This window comes from Hemibagrus wyckioides, linkage group LG27, assembly GCF_019097595.1.
Source record: "Hemibagrus wyckioides isolate EC202008001 linkage group LG27, SWU_Hwy_1.0, whole genome shotgun sequence".
NCBI lineage: Eukaryota > Metazoa > Chordata > Actinopteri > Siluriformes > Bagridae > Hemibagrus > Hemibagrus wyckioides.
In genome coordinates, this window is record NC_080736.1 from 6,255,283 (window position 1) to 6,274,108 (window position 18,826).

Genomic DNA, 18,826 nt, shown 5'->3' on the forward strand with positions numbered 1-18,826 from the left:
CATTACAGATGCTTGATAGCATGGAACATCTGGTGTTGCCTTAGGGTTGGTGACTACAAAAGCTTATAAATTGACGGAAAATAGGTATAAAAAGAGCTCCAGAGAATCGGGCATGTCTTGCAACAATGGGAAGTGAGTGTATCTGTTTGTTCATCTCTTCTTCAACAGCCTTGAACAAAGCTAAGATGGTATTGTGAGTGTCTAAAAGGATTTTTACCTATATGTGTTGTCATAGAAACTGTGCAAACGTAAACTCAGATACAAAGGCTGAAGTCCTGAGTGCTTTCGTATGCTTAATAGTTTGAAGAAACTATCCTAAAAAGCATTTACCTCGAATAGAGCCACACACACTAAACTCCGCCTACTAAATGATGCTGTTTTCTGTTATCTATAACACCCATGGCTCATAGACTCCACTCTCAGAGCTTGATTCTGGTCTAAAACACCAACACTCTAAATAAAAATGACAGCTGGTGATTGATTTGACATCACCATCATTTTACATCACCCACAACGCTAATCCCATTAACTGCTAATTCTTTTCCACTGTCTTGACTTTGACTCCTACATTCATTCGAATCATTTAACTCACCCATGGCTCTAAAGACAAAGATGAATATGAGCGTGCACACGACCAGGCCAGTATCCCAGGCCCATTTGGATTTGTCCACAGCTGAAATACCAAGGAAAATGAAGATGATGGTCTCAGCAATACTGGCCAGAGTCTTCATCGTGTACTTGACGGCAGTGCGGGACTTCTGGGATATGTTGGCCTCCACGTACTTGTTGCATCCGATGCCACAGAAGGTCATTCTGTGGTTAGAGAACATCAGCAAATCTATTCAATTGGTTAAACCTTTGCAATACATATTAGACAAAGATCTGCACTGTGAGAAACCTGAGATTTTTTAAATATAAATAAAATATATAACAGTAAATAACACTAAATATATAACAGAAGAAATCTGTTATAAAAAATAAAATTAATTAATTAAATAAATAATAATAATAATAATAAAAAAAAAATAATAAAATAAATAAATAAATACCAAAATTGCAAAAATGTCAAAGTTAATGCCGCCTCTAGATATTCTTCTAAACAAAATGTAGCTGCAGCATTTATATTTAATGTTAAGTTAACCAGTGTGCCAACAATTCCAGTGTTTTTCCCCCCGATTTGGTCAGCATGTGGTCCGGTTAAAAAGATTCTCATGATAAAATTAGCATTAGTACATACATCATGTCTCTCTTTTCCTATATGTTGCATTACAGAAAGTTAACAGCTCCAGAGCCTCTTCAGCAGTGCAGATTCAACCACCGTACTCTCTCTACAACACCAAGATGACAGAGAATACATGAGTAGCCTGCATCATGAGTCACTGTTAAAGAGGACTAAAGTAGGGACAATAAAGTGATTACTGCCTTAAAGAAGGACACTCCAGCCATACCGCTGTTTGAAGTGACTGAATAAGAAGTACGTACACTAATGACTCAACCCCACTCGATGCTGGTTGGGTTCTTCATCATGTGGCAATATGGTGTACATATTGCCGTGTAAGATGTCTAAACAGAAATGATGATATATTTACATGGAGAACAGCTTACAAATGTATCAATGAGTTCTTCATCTGTGTGCTGAGTCACTTGTAAAGAGAGAGCGAGACGGAGCTTGGAACGGAGACGCATCTGATCTCACATGAGATTTCTATCTTAACACCTACTCTGGTTAAATAACTTAAATTTCCATTCATTATTCGACTTCCAAGCTGCAGGAACAAATCAGTAAAAACTACCATAAGGGGGCAGTTGAAACATGTCAAAGTGCCGCAGTGTACCGAGTCTTCCTTTCGGCCACTGCCCGCAACTTTGGGGTAACCATGGACAATCAACTGTCCTTTTCCTCCCATGTTACTAATGTCACATGCTCATGTCCGTTTCTTCTGTACAACATCAGAAGGATTCGGCCATTTTTATTCACACAGGCTGCTCAGGTGCTTGTCCAGTCTTTTGTCATTTCAAGACTGGACTACTGCAACTCTCTACTGGCAGGTCTTCCTCTGAATGCAATTCGTCCACTGCAAATGATCCAAAATGCAGCTGTGCGTCATATTTTCAACCTGCCTAAGTTCTCCCACACCAACCCACTGCTGCTCCTCCACTGATGCTTGCCTACAAAACCAAGAATGGACCAGCTCCCTCTTACCTCAAAGCTCTTATTACTCCTCACACTGCACTTCACTCCCTCAGATCTACTAGCACTGTTCACCATCTCTTAGGGTAACAGGTAGGTATACATCTAGACTCTTCTCTGTTCTAGCACAGAATGAACTTCCCATCACTGACCACTGGTCACTGACCATCTTCAAATGACTGATGAAGACCTACCTCTTCCGGAAGCACTTAAACGAACTCTTATTTTCCCTATTTGTTTTATGTATTGTCGTATGTTGTAAAAAATTCTCCCAAAAGCTTGATGGTATCCTAAGTCTGTGACTTATTGAACCAGTGTTAATGTATTCATTGATAGAGACTTCAAATCACTACTGTACGTCACTGTGGATAAGAGCATCTGCCAAAGACTAGAAATGTAAATGGAAATATCAGTTAGTAAGTAACCTAGTTTCAGAAAAAAGGCACGTTAATAATTTAATACATACTTTCAACCATATTTTTCTTCCTAATGGTCATCAGTGTGTAAAATAAACTGTGTTCATGTCTTTATTTGATTATCTCCATGCACTGCAGAGTATGTTAAACTGAATGATAAAAAATACTAAACAAATATTTTACCAAGACTTCACAAACACTGAATCATCTTCACTTGTGAAATCTTTTAATCGATGATGACTCCTTATGGTCCTCTTGGATATCTTGGGTTAATTGGGTTAACAGTGTAATTCTTTCTCCCATAATCTCATTATGTCAGACTTACAGAAACAGTTCAATGGAGTTTGAGCCAGATTCTGGGATGCGTCCTAACAGATACTGGAATGTAACTGCAATGGAAAAAGCATCACACTATATATATATACCTAAACAGACAAGTTATGAATGAGTGCCTTGTAATAAACTCCCATCCTTGGTGTTCATGGGACGGGCTTCCTAAACAGGCTATGACTGAAAATATTATTCATTGCATGTCCTGTTCATTTTCTATTATAATATTTGCAATTTTACAAAGGGTCACAATAATTTTCAGGCTATCTGAATTTTGTATATTTCACACGGCACTTGACTCGTCTTTGTCTCCTTCCCATCCCTAACCTTGTCTTTTTCACTTTCACTGTCATTGCCCATTCATCTTCTTTTATCTGGCTCTCTTCCCCTGTCTCTATCTCTCTTTCTGGCATGAATCACTGTTTTTCCCATCAATCTTAAATTCTCTCTCAGTATAAGATGAATCATGACACATGCACAAGGAGACAGTTTTACTTAGAATCTTTATAACTCAGTTCTTTGTGTGTGTCTGTGTGTGTGTTAGAGAGAGAGAGAGAGAGAGAGAGAGAGAGAGAGAGAGAGAGAGAGAGAGGGAGAATCTGTACTTACGAGAGAATAGCTGAGAGAGAGAAGAGTTCAGCTGTTAGATAAGCCAGATACACCAGCAGGAAGACGAACAGAGGCTCGATGATGCGTACTCTCTTGGTGAAACGAGTGATGAAGGCCAGGATAACAGCGAAGATCAGTCCCACCATCGTCCCACCGATGCTGACGATGAGGAAGGAGGCTGAGAAGGAGTTAGAAACAGCTGTGAGAATCCCTTGTTTTTGTAATCTGGCTGCTAATTAATAAAATTAATAAAGGTCTCAATTCCATGTCACAATGGTTATGAACTTCCAGTGTAAACAGCATGGATGCTGAGAAAATCACAAATATTAGTCTTTTTAACAAATGTTTGTTTGCATTAATGTCACAATATACAGTAATTACCATTATACACAATACAATTTATGATACTGACTGCAAAGCAGGAACTTAAATCAGACTGATTAAAAATAGGAAAATCCTGGTTCACATGGATTGACTAAAATGAGATAAACTGAACTCACCGACGCCTTTAAAGTAGTCTACTGTTTGGACATTTCCTGGCCCCACCTCTACAAAGGAGATATAAACCTTATACAACACCTACAAAAAACAAACAGAACATCAGCTTATATTCAGTTTTAATTGAAATGTTTCCACAAAGTAGGTTAGTACTGACGTAAAATGCTAAACACATATATGGGATCAGATCTGACATATTTTTGCTAATCCACGCAGATCTGATGCTCTGAACGCGTGCGATTTGGACCGACAGAAAACTAATCTTGCATGTGAATTATACGACATGACCCGTCTGAAAGCAGTCTTCCATCACGTCTCTAATGATTTGCATAACATGGCAACAGAAGCTTGCAGACAGATGGCTCGGTTACTGCAAGGATGTCAGAATCAGATCAGTATCAGGTACTGGCTGATACTCAGAGCTTGAAATAAAAGTGCACAGATTAGGATGGGTGCATGCTAAATGATCATATAACAGTATATTATCAAGTTTATACAGAGCAAAACTTTGGAGACCAAAGTCAAGGCCGTGTCAGAAAAAAAAGCTGATGTCATAGACAGAGAGGAGGCTTGACAGGACAATGGATGAATGATTGAATGAATATATGATTAGATGGATGGATGGAATAGTTTGTGAATATATGAAAGATATATACACAGCAGCTTGGTGTAAGACTGCCAGCACTTATCTGCAGTTTTCTGCAGCATTAGGTCTAGCTGTATTCTTGCAAAATCTACATTCCTAGCCGAAGTAAAGCCACAGTAACAACCAATGATTTTCTTTTCAGGTCAGATGACTCCTAGCCAAGAAAGACCACATGCTGGAGATAAAACCTGAGGCTCAGTGGACCTGCACATGAACCCATTAGAGGCTCAATTCCACTACGAACTGACTGAAATCCAGTATTACCTTAATGCCAGCCAGCCGATTTAACAAGATCTGCCATTTTTGCTGTCTTGATATTTAACCACTCTTCCACAAGAGCATGTGCATTATGTTGTCTTATACTGTTTCTCATTCCTTCTATACAACTGTTTTGTTTAGACCCTTATCTTTTCCAAACAACAGTGCGTGAGCCCTTGTAGTAAGAGAGCTAAATGAATTCAATCCTAATTAGGACATTCATGCAAATTCCATAGCCGTGCTCGATATTAGAACCCTATTCTCTCAGCAACTTGAATTTGGCTGTATTTGAAGGAGTAATAATCCCATAATGCTCCATCGTACAGCCAATATTGTGTCCCTAAAGCTATGTGGGAACCTACTAAGGAGGTCAAGGTTCCCTGACTGCGACTGCATTAACTTTAGTAATCTCATAAGTGAAACAGTGGACTTAGCAACAACTGTTGTTTGTGTGTGTGTGTGTGTGAGCAGTAATAAAGAGAGCTCCTATGGTGCCTTGAGTCTAAGCTGACATTTAACCATATGATTAAAGATTTTGGACAAAGCCGATTAGATCGTGTTTTTTTAGTGAGGGAGAACTGGAACAACACTCTCTAAACTTTACTTTTCTCTAACTTCCCAAGTCTGATTATGCCACTCCGTCTACTAAGGAGCAAGAGGATGAATCGTTCTGCACCACGGTGGAAATAAATAAATAAAATAAAAGTGTGTGGAAGAAATAACCTAGGGACCTAATTCTGTACTCACGGTATTTCAAATCGGATCTCAGCCAGGGATATTGGCAATGTTTCTTAGCCGTGGTGGTCAGACCGGTGAGGTGGAGCACTGAGAGCAGATTACAGGGGTAGTACGTAGAGAATGGTCAGGGGGGGTGACCTAGTGTAGCCCTGCAGAAAAGGGTGCTTTTGGGAGTGAGTTATCAGGTCAGTACAGCTGACTGCTTTGTACCAAACCCTACGGCAGGTACTTGAAGTTGTACCTTTAATGACTCATGCCTCCTGAGGATCTTATATATTAAAGCCCCTGATAAGTGTCATTTGCCATTTTAGTCATTTTTTTCCGTATGATAAATGGCTCAAACACGAGGCACCACACTGTGTTTAGTCTATATGAAAGGCAGTAGAGCAACATGATTCACTGTGTTGATGCTGGCGGTAGTGCAGGCTGGCTGTGTAAGAGCTACAATGAGGTAAGTGAAATAAGAAATCACGAATCTTGAATCTACAACTGTGTGATATAACGCTGGTTTGGTTTAATCATTTAAAAAATCAGTGTGTAAATTCGGTACAGAGTCAAAAGAATACAGTCATACATAATCATATCAGTAGCATTAGAGCTGAGGATTAGAGTATCAACCAAAACAGGCAACAGCAGCTAACAGTGACTGAGATCTGAAAGCGATTATATACAGTCAAATCCATAAATATTTCAACATAACTCCAGTAACAGCGTCCTGGAGCTGATACCAAATTACACCGATCAGGCATAACATTATGACCACCCGGGGGTCCCCCTTTTGCTGCCAAAACTGTGCCACTATGTATTCTGACACCTGTCTATCAGAACCAGTATCGACTTCTTCAGCAATCTGAGCAACAGTAGCTCGTCCGTTGGATTGCCGGTTCACCACTGTACAGTAGATACTGACCACTGCAGACTGCGAACACCCCACAAGAGCTGCAGTTTTGGAGATGCTCTGAGCCATCACAATTTGGCCCTTGTCAAACTCGCTCAAATCCTTACGCTTGTCCGTTTTTCCTGCTTCTAACACATCAACTTTGAGGACAAAACGTTCACTTGCTGCCTAATATATCCCACCCACTAACAGGTGCCATGATGAGGAGATCATCAGTCTTATTCACGTCACGTCATAATGTTATGCCTGTTCGGTGTATAGGATGAACGGTATAGGAATTATAGCTTATTTTATATAACATTTAAAAGTCAGCAGTTATAAGATCTAAAGCTGGCATATAAGTCTGGCATTTGCATTTGGAATCTGTTGCAGTTAAATCTCAATATGAAGTCCAATATGCTGCCAATGAAGCAAGCCATCATTAGGATGAAAAATCCAAAACAGTGTGTTAGATATGGCCAAATTACAAAACCATAAGACCCGGAAGATCATGAAAAACAACTGTGGTAGATGTGTTTTTTTTCCCCATCAGAAGAGTTTGCCAGATAAAGAGGTAGGTGTATCTGTGTCAATGTCAACACTTAAGAGACTCCTTCACCAAAGTAAATACACAGGGATTACCTCAAATAGGAAACGAGTGATAATCCTTTAAAGTGCACAGGGTTATATTACCTGCTCAGATTCAGCCTCAAAACTCATTGGATGCTGCTTCACGGTTTATAAATTCAGGTGATATCAAGTGGTCTTACTTCACAATCTATCACACGCAAAACACACAAATATACACTTCCGTGTCTCACCACAGTGACCGCGTCGTTGACGAGCGACTCGCCGAAGACGATGATGAAGAGCATGTCGTTAACGTGGACCTCCTCGAACACAGCCAGCACAGCGACAGGATCCACGGCTGAGATCAGTGCTCCGAACAGCAGGAACTCCATCAGGCCTGCTTCCACCTTATCATCTACACACACAGACACAATCCCAGTTCCACCTCCTCCGGCTAGAACGCGATTCAGGATAACCTTGTCACGTTTCATAATAACTCACCGATGACCCCTGCCTGCTTCACTCCGTAGAGACAGAACCCTGTACAGAAGGCGTTCCACAGAGTCCCCACCACCGCATACATCAAAATGGCACCCAGGTTGTCGAAGAACAAGCGAGCCGGCATAAAATATCCAGCATCCCCTACTATAGTGGGGAGCAGGAAGAGGAAGAAGAGGCCTGGGTCCAGCTGGTAGAGCTGCTTCTTGCTGGCGATGAGCACCACACCACCCAGGACCAGACCCAACAGAATCAGCATGCAGCTCTCCGGGACCACGGTGGTGAAGCGCTGTGAGAGGTGGAACACTAAAAGAGACACAGGAAGAGAAATGAGCTTGCCGTGGCTCCATGAATGTATACAATAAAACAAAAACATTTTCTAGATATAAAGAGATCATTCATACACATTTACACTTAAAAAGATACCCACAATTATTATTTCTATTAATTTTGTGTGAGACCAGGCTACAAATCACCTTCGTAACACAGATCTGCTTTGGATTTTTATAAAAAGAGTGCTTAAATCAAGCAAAAAATTTCTTTTAAAAAATTGTAAAAATGCACTTTCTGAGCCGATTCTGCTTAATATGATGTAAAACATAATGTAAAAACATCTCCCAAGCACCCAGAAAACCTCTACAGGGCATTGGAGCCTGCACACCAGCAAAGAAACAGGAGGGGATTCATGCTGACTTTGATTAAACAGCAAGCTGGCAGAGTCACTTAAGAAGTACATGCACCAGCGATGCATGTAGTGAAACTAAAAACTAATTATAAACTAATTTGCACTGTTCTGTACAGCATCACGAGTGGCGTATATTAAACCAAAGCTTTACGACCATCTGAAAGGGAAGAGAAGCTGGAACAGCAGATGACTGCGGTCATAAGCGTAAACAGGTGATGATTAATAATGCGTAAGAAATGTGTAAGAAATTACATTTCTTAAATATAATTTATACCACAGCAGATTCTTTTAACAATTACAAATGTTTTGTGCATTAAAGAACAGCATGTGAGATTTATAGCTACAATTATCGTAACAATAAATTTTCACGTCGCAGTGTGGACTGTGAAGACGGAGGCTTTTGAAGACAATGACGCATTTTTAGTCATGTGACCAATTCAGCTAAGAGCCCGAAAGTAAATAAACAGCAGGCGGGAATGACAGGTCGAAGCGTCTTACATTTTAATCACACGCAGTACAGGGACGTAAGCGTTTTCAGACATTTCAGTGTGGATGGCCAACCTTTGGGACTTTTTTTGGAGCGTTTTTAGACGGAAACGTATTCAAATTTATCGGGATTAGTGTAGACGTAGCCTAAGATAACACTGATGATCTCCTCATCATGGCACCTGTTAGTGGGTGGGATATATTAGGCAGCAAGTGAACATTTTGTCTTCAAAGTTGATGTGTTAGAAGCAGGAAAAATGGGCAAGCGTAAGGATTTGAGCGAGTTTGACAAGGGGCAAATTGTGATGGCTAGACCACTGGATCAGAGCATCTCCAAAACTGCAGCTCTTGTGGGGTGTTCCCGGGTCTGCAGTGGTCAGTGTCTATCAAAAGTGGTCCAAGAAAGGAACAGTGGTGAACCAGCGATAGGGTCATGGGTGGTCAAGGCTCAATGATGCACGTAGGGAGCGAAGGCTGGCCCATGTGGTCCGATCCAACAGACGAGCTACTGTTGATCAAATTGCTGAAGAAGTTAATACTGGTTTTGATAGAAAGGTGTCAGAATACACAGTGCAGGACGGGTCACGGCTGTTCTGGCAGCAAAAGGGGAACCAACACAATATTAGACAGGTGGTCATAATGTTATGCCTGGTCGATGTATACAAACATCCAGCTCTTGTGGTGTTTGCTATTAAGCGGGATGTGGTAGCTTAGTGGTTAATGTGTTGGACATGTGATCAGAAGGTTGTGAGCTTGAACCCCAAGACCACCAAGCTGCCACTTTTAGGCCCCTGAGCAAGGTCCTTAACCCTTAATTGCTCAGATAAGGGCGTCTGCCAAATGCCAGAAATGTAAGTGAAACTGTCACACACACACACACACATTAAAACATGAGGAACCCAGATGCGTGAAGAGTTGTGGCTTTAATAGAATGATTGAATGATTTGGGAAACTGAGTAATTTGCACGAAAGACATGTTCAATTGACAACTAATTGCCGAGAACTGTAATTTAAACCGTCCAAAAGTAGTTCAAATTTCACAGAGTGAAACCGATCTACGGTGGAAACTCTCGACACGTATAGTATGACACCTAATCACGTGAGGTGATGATCTACAGGTCGTCTCCTACAGGTTGTCTGACAAAGTGGACGGAGAGGGTGAGAGAGAGAGAGAGAGAGAGAGAGATAAGAAAAAAGAGTGAGAGAGAAAAGGGATGAAGGACTAATGTGCCGAGAGGAGCGGGAGGGTAATGGGAGCGTCTAATGGCAGTAATTATTCATGTTTTTCATGGACAGAGGGATCAGAGCACGACACACACAAACACGCCTCCACCAGGGACACATCAATCAGCTCCGTATTGTGAGTCATTCATCAGAGCACATGAAAAAACTCACACACACACACACACACAGCATACTGTACATTTCCCATCTTTTATCGAACACACACAAGCACGCAAGCCTGAAACAATAAATGTGTGGCCAATGTTTCCAGTTTGGATGATGCTTTTAAGCCAAGGAAAAAGTAAAAGAAAACAATCTCTGTCCATCACACCAATCCCTGACTACACTTTCACAAACAGACCCGGGCTTTTAGATTGCAATTGTTCTGGAGCAGACGGGCCATTAAAGCTCAGCGCCTGCTTCCTCCAATCAGATAAGAGCTATAGTGCTGTAATAAAGAGATAAGTCATAATTAAATACTCTATTAAGTAAACCGTGACCCTTTCGCATCACACGGTATGCAAGCAACATGCTATATCACATATAAACAGGTCTAATACAAATAAGTTTGGGTTTAATAGATGGAGATGATTTGCTTTCACAAATATCCAGCGGTAGCCACGGCAACCGTCCACCGTGATTTACTAACACTAGACGTGCATGCCTGTTCACATGTTCAATCCAATAACACACCATAGAGATCCATTTCTGTGGATATATCCGCAGAAATAGTTGTAGGGTGTAGTTCTGTGATGTGTTATATGTAGTGGAGCGACGTCACGGGTGCGTATCATTAACGGCACTGGATAAACAAACTTTTTTTCCATTTCCGTATTAAGCCTCCAGGTCTTAAATTTACTGGGAATGAGACTGCCGCTCAGATTCCCTTAGGAGACACTGTTGCTCAGCACATGTATGTCGTCGGTCCCGCGAGGCACCGGGCACGGCAAATATTGACCTTGGTTTTGGTTTGTAATAATTGCCGTAAAGAGCGGAGCACCTCGGAGCGCTTGATTTCTTTCTATAATAACGACGATTCGGAAAGTAGCACGGCGCAGAGATGTGACTAGAAGTAAAAGAAAGATAGAAGATACAGGGAAATGGAGCAAGTATAAAAAACGTAATATGTGAATCAGCTGGGATTGAGAGTGTCACTTCACTTTATGATCTGAACAGCTGCTGCAACTACATCTCTTTTAAATAAACATTTACTTTAAGGATAAAGCCAAGAGGACATGGTTAGAAGTCTCTATCTACTTTAGTAAGGGTGAAATAATAATTATGTAAGCGTAGATGATGAGCTGAGAATTTTCCGTTGCTTTTTGACTGAGAGACAGTGGGACTGAGACCTGTCCTTGAAGCTGAAGAGTTTCAGCTCAAGAAAGAAGCTGTAAGAAATCTGAACTGCTAGAATTATATATATAACACATCTTCTAATTCCATGGTCTTTCCTGACTTATTTCTTTCTACATTGTAAAACAATGCTGAAGGCGGCCGAAATACACAATAATGTCGTTTGAACAGTTGATATTGAGATATGTCTGCTACTGATGCTCTGTAAAGCCTTCATAACAGCTCTAATCTGAGGTGCTGTTAATTGGTGATTTCTGAGGCTGGTCACTCTAAATGAACTTCTCCTCTGCAGCAGAGGTCAGTTTTGGTCTTGCTTTACTGGGATGGTCTTCATGTGAGCCAGTTTCATCATGGTGCCTGATGGGTTTTGCAAATGCACTTGACAATACTGTTCTTGCAAGAACTATTCCAGAACACCTGACCTTCGTGTCTTAAAATAACAACTGACTGTTTTTTTGTTGTCGTTACAAATGGATTACTTAAGTCCATGTGTGTTATTTCATAGTTTTGAAATTTCCAGTATTGTTCTAGAATGTAGAAAATAAATCCCTAAACAAAAAAAAACATTGAATTAAAAGGTGTGTCCAAATTATATATATATATATATATATATATACCAATCAGGCATAACATCCTGAGCAGTGACAGGTGAAGTGAATAACACTGGTTATCTCCTCATCATGGCTCCTGTTAGTGGGTGGGATATATTAGGCAGCAAGTGAACATTTTGTCCTCAAATTTGATGTAGTAGAAGCAGGAAAAATGGGCAAGTGTAAGGATTTGAGCGAGTTTGACGAAGGGCTAAATTGTGATGGCTAGACGACTGGATCAGAGCATCTCCAAAACTGCAGCTCTTGTGGGGTGTTCCTGGTCTGCAGTGGTCAGTATCTATCAAAGTGTACCAAAGAAGGAACAGTGGTAAACTGGGGACAGGGTCATGGATGGCCAAGGCTCACTGCTGCACGTGGGGAGTGAAGGCTCACCCCCACTGCCTCAGGCTTTCTCATTAGGACTACTTTTAAACTTTGTCATGTTCGTTTATAAAAGTTTATAATTAAATAAAAAACAGAAGCTCAGTAGTAGAGGAAAAACACTATAGTTATAACAGCTGCATGAATGTCCACGTTATAAATGTGTTATAACCGTAGTTATAACAAATCTAGTGTTCAGTCTTCCCAGAAGAGTGGAGATTATTAACAGCAAAGGGGAAAAAATCTGAATCAAGTACATAGGTGTAACTGGTTAAGTGTCCACATACTGTTGGCCACACAGTGAATGCATACAGGCATATTACCTGTTTAACATTAAAAAAGATGGAGGGGATACAAAGTTTTGCCCTTAACTGTTTGTGCAGTCAATTCTGACATTCAGGGGAGACATGTAGATGCTGCAGGTACTACAAATCCGTGGCCTGCTTTTCCAAATGCAAGACAAATATTCACTGTGAGTATTTGATGCTGTTGCCTATGGAAATGAAGAGAGAGAGAGAGAGAGAGAGAGAGAGAGAGAGAGATCTAAAATAGAAAATTTTTCTGTGGGCTTGTGGAAACAGAGTGGGCTGTATGCCCAACACTCCCACACCATCAACACGGCTAACCGGCAACATGATGGCAAACTGGGAAAGCAGTTAAGGTAAAAAGCTGCAAAGCAGGTGATGGGTAAGGGAGAGAGATCAGATGGAGCAGTGGTGTTTATTTTTGCTCACTTTACACCAGTAAATAAAAAGACAGACGGTGTCCATCATCATGCATCTGCAGCGTTCCGCCGATGGCTTTTTTCCACCGCTGATATCCTTCTGGTTCTGTATGATACATCAAGAGAAGATTAAAGCTGTAGTCTGATCTGACACTGAGTGCCTGTTTTTCTGAGCATTTGTGTGTGGTGTGTACATAGGACGGGATGGAAGGATCGATCACACCATGTCATGTCCATGAGCACCTTTTTGGTGTGACTATAAACCAGCGGAGGATGTAACCTTTCTACGTATACGACAACAATCCAGGAAGGACAACGTCCAGTACAGCTTGGTCATTATTTTTTAGCTTTAATACACCTACCACACCTGGTCATTAACAGCAGGGCTAAAGCAGGGGGCAAGAAATGCACTAGGTTTCTATTTCTGTAATTGACTTTTTTTTTTAAAACTAAATTATGACCCTATTAAAAACCTTTATATGAATTAAGTTGCAAACGTAACCACCGATACAACCCTTTAGTGGATTCTAGCTCACTCGCCAGTTAATGCTGAGGTTTATACAGGAAACGTTATAAAGGAAGTGCTCCACTACCTGGGCTGTTGACTCTATCTGACTTTCTTTTTGTTCTTATGTTTCCTTCGGCTGATCTGAGCGGGCGGGGGTTCAATTGGGTGACACAAGTGATCTCCAAACAAGCCAGTCTTTCTGATGATGCCACGGCCATCTGCGGCCGGGAGTCCAAGAGAGCGGTACTGGCTGTGCTCTCTGGGTGGGAGCGATTGTAAACTCGCTCACCCTTATTCATCACTGAGACACAAATAAGGCACGGGTGACGGTAAGCTCGTGTATGTTAAAGACGGCGACACGCTTCATCCGAGTGTGTTACGCTGCTCTGTGACCCAGAATGAGCAGCAGTTCAGAATAGCATGGTTGACTCGCTTCATGTGTCTTGGAGGAAGCATGTCACCCTTCTGGGTCGGTAGACGTCACATGATAGGGGAGAGTTGGCTGGTGGGTGGCAATTGGCCGAGACTAAATTTAGTGGGGAAAAAAAAGAAAGAAAAGAAACAGTAGACCGATCATAATCTACACCTAGTACAGAATGTAAAATGTTCAGCAACTGTATATTCACAATAAAAAGCCAAGACAATTTTGTACAAGTCTCATGACGTTACAAATGGAAAAAGCTCATCTGATCCCAACAAGCTCCACCACTAAAACACCAAACCCTAACTGACCAATAAAACTGATCATTATCTATTTTATTAAATAACTTATTAAATAACCAATAAAAGAACTTAATTTTTATGGACACTGTCTAAATATTTAATTATCCTATACTCCATTAGTTTTGAGCATTAGTGGGTTTTCTAACTTTCTGGTTCATCTGGATATTCCCCGTGTAGTTACAGGTTTGCCGTCTGGCCTACTCGGTCCCATTGGAATTTTTTCTACAATTCGACCTCTGTATACAGCTCTACAAGGAGACTCCTTTTCCCCATAAAGTGTCTCTGCTGACAGGGCATGACTCATTGCCATACAGCAGAAGTGCTGTTTCGTGTGCTCATTTCAATGCCAAGGAGTGACATTCACTCAATCCAGCTCCTGTTATGTCCACCCTGGGTGCAAGCGTCCAGGAAAGTAGTTAGTCACCGGTGGACTATAGGTCACAGACTCCAGCTGTAGTCTATATATTGTGTAACGCTACACTAATAGAAGTAAATCAGTCTTGGAAAATGCCACATGCGCCATATGGTTTCGTCTATCTGATCGTCAGCAAATAGAGGTGCATTTCTAGCTATGTGTGGTATGAACTGCAGCTTGTAAGAATGGAGGATTTTAAAAATATATTTGTTACCATGGTTCGGAGGTATGACTGAGATTCAGAAGCCCCCATGAGGGCCATGATATTTGGGTGGTGGTTTCTTCTCAGCACAACACTGACAAGATAGTGTGTATGGCACAGTTGTGTATTGTGGCAGAGTCAGTTGAAGTCCACCAAAACACAATATTTGATTAACAACCAAAAATATCCAGCACTCCTCAGGTCAGAGAGTGGCACTGATGAAGGGTTAGAGCATGGAAAACACCTACATGGTGTTTAAACAATGGTCCAGTGTCTTAAAAAAAGTAACCAGTAATAAAACACCCTCAGAAATGAGTCCACTTAAGTCAGTGGTGGCCATATGGCGGTCAATTTACCTTAATGGACAGATTGATGAGCTACACTCAGAAATTGTTTACACACACTCTCTGAAAATAAAGGTATATTTTCTTGTCACTAGGGTGGATATAGTTTAAGATTTAAGGTAGATAAATGGGTCATAAATGCCTTGAATGTTTCACGGTAAAAGATGAACAGTACAGATGTGCAAATCAGTCCACATGTGATGTGGTGGCCGTGGTTAGGACTCTAGTCTGAAAGATTTTGAGTTTAAATCCCGGCTTAAATGCTGCCTCCTCTGTTCAGTGTATTTATAAGTAGCTTCGGATAGAACAGTCTCCCAAATGAATTAACATAAGTGTAAAAGATATCTGATCAAGGAGCTTTTTCTGTTGATTCGGAGATAGTTGTTTCTAAAGACATCCCCTACAACAGACCTTTTGAGATTACGTTTCGTAAAAAGGCATTTGACTTCTTGAAAGGTCTCCATCATCCATCTATCTGTTTTTGTCTTGTTACTGATGATGTCTCACTATCGATTTATTTCATCTATTTGATTTCTTTTTCGAAGATTGTTATTTTGATATTGTTATTGTTATTTTGATATCAGCACACTGGGGAACAATTTCAGTCTTTAAATGTGATACAGAAGTAAAACTACCTCGACTTTATTTAATGATCAAGATATGTATGTATATGAAAGCTGGAACTGTGTTAAACCTGCGCTCCTGTCCTCACCTGTGGTCATGGGAAAGCCGGCAGTCGCTTACGACGTAACTCACACAGTCTGCAGAAACACCCGCAGACAATTTTTAACAATTTATGATGTGCAATAACCTAGTGCAATTGTGTAGTTATTATGATTATTTTATTTTTCTTCTGTATTTATATTGATTTCTTTTGTCTTGCACATTTTACTTTTCTTCTTGCTGCTGTAACATGGAAATTTCCTCACTGTGGGAATCTTATCTTATCTTATCTTAGGTTATGAGCTCAAATCCTGGTCAATTGAGACCATGAGTAAGGCCTTAACCCTCAAGGAGATCAGAAACTACTGATCAGAAGGATATGAGTTCAAATCCTGGTCGATTGGGCCCTTGAGTAGGGCCTTAACCCTCATGGAGATCAGAAAGATGATCTCCATGAGGATACTGGTCAGAAGGTCAGAAGTTTAAATCCTGGTCAATTGGGCCCTTGAGGAGGCCTTAATTCTTATGGAGATAAGAAACTACTGATCAGAAAGTTATGAGTTCAAATCCTGGTCAATTGAGCTCTTTAGAAGAGCCTTAACCCTCAAGGAGATCAGAAACTACTGGTCAGAAGGATATGAGTTCAAATCCTGGTCGATTGGGCCCTTGAGTAGGGCCTTAACCCTCATGGAGATCAGAAAGATGATCTCCATGAGGATACTGGTCAGAAGGTCAGAAGTTTAAATCCTGGTCAATTGGGCCCTTGAGGAGGCCTTAATTCTTATGGAGATAAGAAACTACTGATCAGAAAGTTATGAGTTCAAATCCTGGTCAATTGAGCTCTTTAGAAGAGCCGTAACCCTCAAGGAGATCAGAAACTACTGGTCAGAAGGTTATGAGTTCAAAACCTGAGCCCTTTAGTAGAGCCTTAACCCTCATGGAGTTCAGAAACTACAGATCAGAAGGTAATCAGTTTAAATACCTGGTCAACTGGGCCCTTAAGTAGGGCATTAATTCTCATGGGGATCAGAAACTAGTGATCAGAAGGTTATCAGTTTAAATACCTGGTCAATTGGACCATTGAGTAGGGCGTTAATTCTCATGGAGATCAGAAACTACTTATCAGAAGGATATGAGTTCAAATCCTGGTTAAATGGGCCCTTGAGTAGGGCCCTAATCCTAATGGAGATCAGAAACTACTGATCAGAAGGTGGTGAGTTCAAATCCTGGTCAAATGGACCATTGAGTAGGGCGTTAATTCTCATGGAGATCAGAAGGATATGACTTCAAATCCTGGTCAACTGGGACCATGAGCAGGGCCTAAACCTTCATTCGGCTCAGAAACTACTTATCAGAAGGATAAGAGTTCAAATCCTGGTTAACCCTAATGGAGATCAGAAACTACTGATCAGAAGGTTATGGGTTCAAATCTCACTTCTCTCTTGGGCCCCTGCATCAGGACGTCATATGTTCATCTCAATCCAAAGCCTATGTATGTAGCGTATATAAGCATCAGCAGACTGACTGAACAGTGTTAATCTCTCGTCCTCACGAGAAGCTTTTCATCATCACACAAACTTTTCAGTATCCCCCATGAGCGCAATAACCTTCTGGATCGCTCATAAAGCCTAAAGACGCGCCGCAAGGACAAACTTAAGACACAACTTTTACATCTGAACGATCCAACGCGCCATTTTTACTCACATATTTTGGCGACGCTGGCCAATAAGAGCCAAATGGCAATGATGTACGGGGTCTGTACGTAGCTCCATTCCCACTGTACTATCCTGTAACCCCCTCCGTGGTGGTGAGACCCGTCGTCGTGGACCGTAGTAGGGGTCGGTTGCTCAGCCGAGCGGGCCAAAGCGAGCCCGGGACGGCGGGACTCCTCAGCACCGGAGCGGTACGGAGCCGGAGTCAGAGCCGGAGTCGAGGACGGAGCTGCTCCATCCGCGCAACGGTCAGTCGCCGCTTCTCCAGCAGCAGCACTGAGGAGCAACACCAGAGTCAAGGAGAGCATCTTCTGTTTACGGGTCCACTCTCAGCGCTCAGGCGTCTCCATTGCGCTTTTATACCTCCCCGGTACCGGTTTACAACATCAACACCTCGGTGACCGCCGGTAACTCGCGAAGGTACAACCGGCTCGTGCGCATGCGCACACACACCACAGGTCTACCTCAGAAAGCCCATACTAGCGTACTAAGCCTCACAGTGTAATTTTCACATACTACCGAGTACGGATGTATGGCACTATGTAGCAACTAGTACACGTTTTGTTTTGAGATGCGACTGTGTTTAACGTCAAATAATGTCCCTGGCTAAATATATAGGTCTATTTCTAAATTTCACAAACAAACCTAAAACATCACTGCAGTTTTTTTTCGGACAGCATACCTGATAAGAAAAATACAGTCTAGACAGGGCAAGACTTCCTTTTCTCTCTCCTGTAGGTTTATGTGGTTCAATCGCGACCCCTTGCGGACAGACAGGGAAATGTCGGCAATGTAGAATGAGGTGTAGCGTCTTACAAACCTTAAGGTGTTTTAGCAAGACAGCAAAATAGCTTGAGATGGTTTATAAAAAAGGAGAAGCGACTTTTAGTTCATGCAACCCTATTTTTCTACATTTTAGTTTCTTCTCATTATTGACAGCCAACATATTTCTGTTTTTGCTTGCTTGGTTTCTGAGTCAGAGTCAAGGAGCTAGTTGAAGTAGGATAGATGTCACACCTACACCAGGTACAGGTGTTCCTAATAAACAAGTGTGTTTCATATTCCAAAAGGAAATGGGAATCTTTTCTTGCTGTGAATTACATTTCTACACCGACCAGCCATAACATTATGACCAGTGACAGGTGATGTGAAAAGCACTGATGATCTCCTCATCATGGCACCTGT

The 18,826-nt window shown here is 41.4% G+C and overlaps 1 protein-coding gene across 1 annotated transcript in view; it reads right to left on the reverse strand.

Moving 5' to 3' along the window:
- The window catches only part of slc9a5 (solute carrier family 9 member A5), a 36,263-nt gene extending 17,981 nt beyond the window's left edge, over nt 1-18,282 (reverse strand). The window contains exons 1-6 of the mRNA XM_058382421.1: nt 17,634-18,282; nt 7,635-7,937; nt 7,385-7,548; nt 4,047-4,125; nt 3,547-3,724; nt 593-813 (exon numbers count right to left, since the gene is read on the reverse strand). Coding sequence (XP_058238404.1) covers nt 593-813; nt 3,547-3,724; nt 4,047-4,125; nt 7,385-7,548; nt 7,635-7,937; nt 17,634-17,949 — 1,261 coding nt within the window. The 5' untranslated portion in view covers nt 17,950-18,282. The remainder of the gene's footprint in view (nt 1-592; nt 814-3,546; nt 3,725-4,046; nt 4,126-7,384; nt 7,549-7,634; nt 7,938-17,633) is intronic.
- Between the last annotated feature and the right edge of the window lie 544 nt (nt 18,283-18,826).